This window comes from Dermacentor andersoni, chromosome 7 (genome assembly GCF_023375885.2).
Source record: "Dermacentor andersoni chromosome 7, qqDerAnde1_hic_scaffold, whole genome shotgun sequence".
NCBI lineage: Eukaryota > Metazoa > Arthropoda > Arachnida > Ixodida > Ixodidae > Dermacentor > Dermacentor andersoni.
Window position 1 is genome coordinate 24,292,933 of NC_092820.1, and position 6,559 is coordinate 24,299,491.

A 6,559-nucleotide genomic window follows, 5' to 3' on the forward strand; every position below is an offset into this window, starting at 1 on the left:
AAGGTCAAGATGGTGCTATCGCATACGCTAGCCGCCTGCTCACAGCAGCGGAGTGCAACAATTTGATTACAGATCGTGAATGTCTTACTCTCAACTGGGCGGTTTCCAAATTCCGCTCGTACTTGTATGGCAGGCACTTGTCTGTAATCTCGGACCACCACGCGCTCTGCTGGCTTTCCTCACTCAAGGATCCTACCGGCCGGCTTTGTCGCTTGGCTCTGCGGCTGCAAGAATATGCCTATGCAGTAGTGTACAAGTCAGGCCGATTATATCAAGACGCAGATTGTTTATCACGCTATCCAGTGGACGAACCACCCGCCGACCCTGTCCCCGATGCCGACGCTTGCGTTTTCTCCGTCGCTTAGCTGCTACACGTTGCCGACGAGCAACGCCGTGATGCCACCTTGGGCGCCATCATTGATGGCTTGGAATCTTCGCCTTCTGATTCGCCCCTTCACCTGTTTGTTCTCCGGGATGGTGTACTACACCGCCACAACGTACGCCCCGATGGTCCTGCTCTAATCCTCGTCATTCTTAAGCACTTCCGGTCAGCGGTTCTCCACGAACTTCATGATTTACCAATGGCAGGTCACTTTGACGTCTCTCGCACCTACGACCGGATTCGTTTGCCGGCGCTTTTTTTTTTTTTTTGGCCAGGCCTTGACAGCTCCGTCTAGACATACGTTGCGGCGCGTGAGAAATGCCAGCACCGACTGCCTCGACTGCCGGCTGCCTCCAACCGCTCGACATTCCTGCGGAGCCGTTCCTTCACGTTGGCTTGGACTTACTTGGCCCTTTCCCTCTGTCCACGTATGACAATAAGTGGGTCGCTGTGGCTACAGATTAGGCTACGTGCTACACCATCACCAGAGCGCTTCCAGCAAGCTGAGCCGCAGATGTCGCCAATTTTCTTTTACGCGATGTCATTCTGCAGCATGGTACTCCACACCAACTGCTCACTGACCGTGGTCGGACATTTCTTTCGCCGACATCCTGCAGTCATGCTCAACCAAGCACAATCTGACTACGTCTTACCATCCACAGACTAATGGTCTCATAGAGCGTCCGAGTCGCACCCTAACAGACATGCTTGCAAAGTATGTCTCGTTCGACCATACTGATTGGGACCTTGCCCTACCTTGTGTCACTTTTGCACATAATTCTTCGCGTGACGACACTGGCGGTTATTCCCGGTTCTTTCTGTTGCTCGGCCAAGAACCCAGATTGCCACTGGACGCATCCCTTCTATCCGCCGCAGGAAAGACCAGCGAGTATGTACTTGACGCCATCACCAGCGCAGCCCAAGCACGCGAAATTGCCCGCGCTGGCCTCATGACCTTCCAAGAGAAGCAACGGCGTTTGTACGATCGCCAACACAGAGACGTCCACTTTTCGCCTGGATCTCTCGTACTCCTGTGGTCCCCGACTCGTAACGTTGGCCTGGCAGACAAACTGCTGTCTCGGTACACCAGCCCATATTGAGTGCTGCGTGCCGTGACTCCAGTTACGTACGATATCGCCCCAGTCGGTACCAGTGCCTCATCTGACCCGAATTCCACTGACGTTGCGCACGTCGCAAGTATCAAACCATACTACTCTCATGTTATCACCGATATTTAGACACACCGGGACGGTGCTTCTGCCGCCGGGGATAATGATGCATGTATATTGCGTGTTTCTTGTGGAAGGTGCACGCGGGCGCCCCGACGAAGACCACGAAGGCTCTCTGGCTCTACAGCTGTCGGCTGAACTGGCCAGCGCTGCAGTTATCCTTTATATACTTTGTAAATAGTCTGCAGTTATTAATCCTTCACTCGCGTAACAATATTATTCTCTAAGCGTCTGCCTGGCCTGAACCCATTTTGCAGTTCCCCAGTACACTATTTTTAGCCGCCCACTTCAACTGTTCCAATTTTATGGCTTGCTTCGCCATTCTATATATCACCGAGGTTACTGTAGCTGGCCAGTACGAGCTCGTCTTATCCTTATCACATTTACCTTTGCAGATGAGGTTAACCTTGCCTTCACGCCATCCAACCGGAATTTTCTTCGTTCTAATCACTTGCTCTATGGCATTAGTGAGCAGTGCCCTGTTTTTGAACCGAGGGTTTTGATTAGCTGTGTTGGAATTTCATCGGGTCCTGCTACCGATTATTAGAAACATTTCCTTCTGACTTTTTTCAATGAAAGTGTTGTAAAGTGACGTCAGCCGCAATCAGACTGCCTTGCAAGCGCTGACGGCACGTGCGTTTATCGTTTGATATCCTTCCCTTGTTCTCCCTTTCCCCTTTCCCCCTCTCTGTTTCGTATATATACGCTCCGAGACGGAAGCAATAAAGGTTCATATTCCAACCTTCGAACGGCGTGCTGTCGTATATAGTAAGGCACGGCACGTGTGTCGTAACTATGTAACAGTGGCGACGAGGCCAGACAGAACCCTCGAGGTGAAAAATGAATTAAGCCAGGCAGTTAAGCAGGAAACACCGGCCGCGGAAATACCGACCATGGCTCATCATCAACTACCGGAATACGATGACCAGTCCGACAACTGGAAGGCTTACATCACGAAGGCAGAAGCTTATTTTGAGGCAACTGGCGTCAGTGACTCGGGAAAGAAGAGAGCGCTGCTGGTAGCAGCATTGAGTACGCGCACCGTGCAAGTGCTCTCAGGACAGGTTGCACCGAGGAAGCCAAACTCGCTTACGTACGAGGAAGCAGTCAAAGTTTTGGATGACTACTTCGACCCCAAGCGTCATGAAATAACGGAGAGCTATCGGTTCTTCAATCGCTGTCAGTTGGAAGGTGAGCCCATTCAACAGTTCATCGTTGAAGTTCGCCGGATTGCGGATGGCTGTAATTTCGGTGGCATGCTAGACCGGATGCTTCGCGACAGGATCGTATGTGGAGTGAGGTCAAGCGCTGTTCAGAAGCAGCTATTAGCGAAAACAGATTTGACGTTGAGGGAGGCTGAAACAATTGCCATATCAGCTGAAGCAGCGGAAAAAGATGCAAAGAAGATGTCATCTGACATTGAACCCGTGCTCAAGGTCAGTGCACGACAAGCTGATGAACTAGTGTCAGTATGTGGGCGTTGCGGAAGTCAGAAACACAACAGAAACGCCTGTGGCTGGGCGAAAGCGAGGTGTTACCGCTGTGGTGTATACGGCCATCTGGCGAAGATGTGCCAAAGCGACGTGCGGAAAGGACGCCCAAAACTCGCTCACAATGCAGGCAAGGAGAAGCGTTTGCAGTAACAGCGGATGTCACTGAGGAAAATGCAGACGGTGCGCACATTTGGACACTAACCGCACCCTCCAATGGTCGGCTACCACCACCTATTCTTCGTACTTTCACATGGTGTGGCATTGGCGTACCTATAATTGTGGACACCGGTTCACCGGTCTGTGTAGTGTCCAAAGAGATTTTTGAGAAAAACCGTGAACATTGGCCGCAATTAGAAACCGCATTCATTAAACTGTCCTGTTATCTTGGAGAACTTCCAGTATTAGGGAAACTGAGTGTGTCAGTGTCCTACAACGACAAGGAGGTCAAGAGTTCCTTGATGGTCCTGAACTGTTCAGGTCCGAGCCTCTGTGGACGAGAGTTGATTTCCAAGTTCAATGACGCAGGATCCTCGGTGTTGAACGTATCAGTGCAACAAAGCTCTGGTCCAGGAAGCAGCCGTACCCCCGCCATTAATGCCGTCCTGTCAGAGTTCAACGACGTCTTCAGCCCTGAGCTGGGTCTAATTGACGGACACCCTGTCCATCTGAAGCTCAAGGAAGGCGCCATGCCGAAATTTTGTAAGGCCCGTTCCCTTCCATTTGCTTTACGCGACAAAGTTTCGGAAGAGATTGATAGGCTCGTAACGCTTGGAGTACTGTCACCTGTAACGCACGCCGAGTGGGCTACTCCCATTGTGCCCGTAATGAAGAAGAACGGCGCGGTTAGAATCTGCGTTGATTTTAAGGTGACCTTGAATCCCGTCTGTGAACTGGAGCAGTACCCGTTGCCAGCTATTGATGACATTTTCGCATGCCTGAACGGTGGGGACTGCTTCAGCACGCTGGATTTAAGAGACGCGTATAACCAAGTTCCCCTCGATGAGGACTCAAGGAAGATGTGCGTATTCAATACACACCGTGGGTTGTTTTTCTACAACCGACTGCCGTTCGGCATAGCTTCCGCGCCTGCCATCTTCCAGCGGAAAATAGAAACAGTTCTGCAGGGCCTGACAGGTGTTCAGGCTTACCTTGACGACGTTTTGGTATCAGAAAAACTTGGTAGCACCGACACGTTACGACAAGTACTGCAGCGTTTTCGTGAACATGGAGTGAAGCTCAGACTTGAGAAATGCAGCTTTCGCCAAGAGGCAGTGACGTATCTGGGTCATAAAATTGATCGTGAAGGTCTGCATCCAATAGAGAAGCATGTTGAAGCAATCGCGCGAGCCCCCAACCCAGAAAATATTCAGCAGTTGAGGTCTCTTCTGGGCATGATTACATTTTATTCCAAGTTCGTGCCCAACATGTCTTCCGTACTTGCACCGCTGTACAAGTTATTGGAGAACAGCACGCATTGGTTCTGGGGACATGCACAAGAAGCAGCTTTTCGTGAAGCAAAAAAATGCCTTCGGGAAGCGGCTGTGCTGGCTCACTGTGATCCCGAGAGACCCCTCAAGCTAGAATGTGACGCTTCACATGACGGAATAGGGGCCGTGCTTTTCCATACATTCGGAAAGATAAACAAACCTGCCGGGTTCCGTTCTAGAACGCTAACAAGGGCTGAGAAAAATTATTCCCAGCTTGAGAGGGAAGCCCTTGCTCTTGTGTTTGGTGTGTCCAAATTCCGTGATTATCTTGTAGGCCGAGAATTCGTATTGGTCACCGACCACCAGCCGCTCGTGGGCCTGCTGAAGGCGGATCGACCAACTCCAGCATTGGCAGCCGCCAGAATACAGCGCTGGGCGCTGTATTTAGGCGGATTCCGCTATCAGCTTCAATACTCTCCTGGTAAACAACTGCTCAACGCTGACGCCCTTAGTAGACTGCCACAACGGACGTCTGAGCCGAAGCCACCAGAAGCGGACCCACCAGACTATCTGCTGGCCTTGACTGTGTTCGATGAGGGAACTGGGTCAGTTGAGGAGCTAAGGCAGTTGACTGCTGGTGACCCTGCTCTCAGTCAAGTTATGCGATTCACTAAGAACGGTTGGCCGCCCTGCGCAAAAGGCTTGAGCACGAGTGTCGCACCTTTTTTTGACAAGAAATTGGAGCTTTCTTTGGCCCACGGGTTGTTATACTGGGGCCGGCGAGTAGTCGTTCCGATGGAGGCGCGACGTCGCATATTATACCTTTTGCATGAGACGCACCAAGGATCGTCCGCTATGAAGTCGGTGGCTAGATCGTCATTCTGGTGGCCAGGGTTAGATCGCGAAATTGAGGCAGTCACAGCGTCATGTCAGAGTTGTGTTCAAAACCTGCCTATGCCAGCTACAGCAACGCCAAAAAGCTGGCCCGCTACTGTTGAAAAATGGGCAAGGGTGCATATCGATTTTGCGGGACCTATAGCAGGGAACATGATACTCGTGGTCGCGGACGCATACAGCAAGTGGATTGAAGCTGTGCCACTCCGACAAGCAAATGCTTCATGCGCGATCAACTAACTGCGCGGTATCTTCTGCAGATTTGGCGTGCCACGAACCATCGTATCCGATAATGAAACGCAGTTTACCGGTGACGAGTTCGCTACTTTTGTCAAGAGGAACAACATAACGCACCTGCGCACAGCTGTATATCACCCTCAATCGAACGGACTAGCAGAAAGGGCTGTCAGGACAATTAAGGACGGCCTCAAGAAGATTGGTGAGGGGCGGTTGGAAGATAACATAAACAGGCTGCTTTTCAATTACAGAAGGACACCTAACCGCTCTGGAAAATCACCGTCAGAGCTGCTCTTCGGATACAAAAGTCGATCCCGTTTAGATACATGTTTCCCTCCTGCGCACGCAGGGCCAGCCAACGAAGCAGACGAGTGGCCACTGCCATTGCCTGAAGCTACCGTGTACGCCCGCAACTTCGGAACGGGTGAGAAATGGACTCAAGGAATTGTAGAGTCTACAACAGGCTCTCGGATGGGGAGCATTCGAACACCAGACGGATCAGTAAGACGACATGTTGACCAGGTGCGGAACCGGGAAGATGCGACGCCACCGCTTGGTAAAGACCAAGAAGCGGCAAATCGAGAATGAAGAACGGGTACTCCTCGCGACCACCCAATGTGGCCGAGAACGCCAGCCGAACAAGGGGGCATAACAGAACCTGAGCATGAACTTCAGCCGGAACTCGCAGGGAGCAACGCTGAACCCGTCAGATCACCCCAAGCCTTGCGGCGCTCTACACGTCAAAGAAAACCAGTGCAGCGACTTCAGTATTAAGGGAGAAGAGATGTTGTAAAGTGACGTCAGCCGCAATCAGACTGCCTTGCAAGCGCTGACGGCACGTGCGTTTATCGTTTGATATCCTTCCCTTGTTCTCCCTTTCCCCTTTCCCCCTCTCTG

The 6,559-nt window shown here is 51.5% G+C and overlaps 1 protein-coding gene across 1 annotated transcript; it reads left to right on the top strand.

Annotated features, from left to right (window-relative positions):
- Positions 1–2,422: 2,422 nt before the first annotated feature.
- Positions 2,423–6,250, top strand: LOC140219546 (uncharacterized). The gene is made up of 4 exons (XM_072289429.1): positions 2,423–2,802; positions 3,675–3,803; positions 4,890–5,012; positions 6,012–6,250. Exons 1-4 carry the CDS (start codon positions 2,505–2,507, stop codon positions 6,248–6,250), a joined length of 789 nt encoding a protein of 262 aa, XP_072145530.1. The 5' UTR covers positions 2,423–2,504.
- The last annotated feature ends 309 nt before the right edge of the window (positions 6,251–6,559 follow it).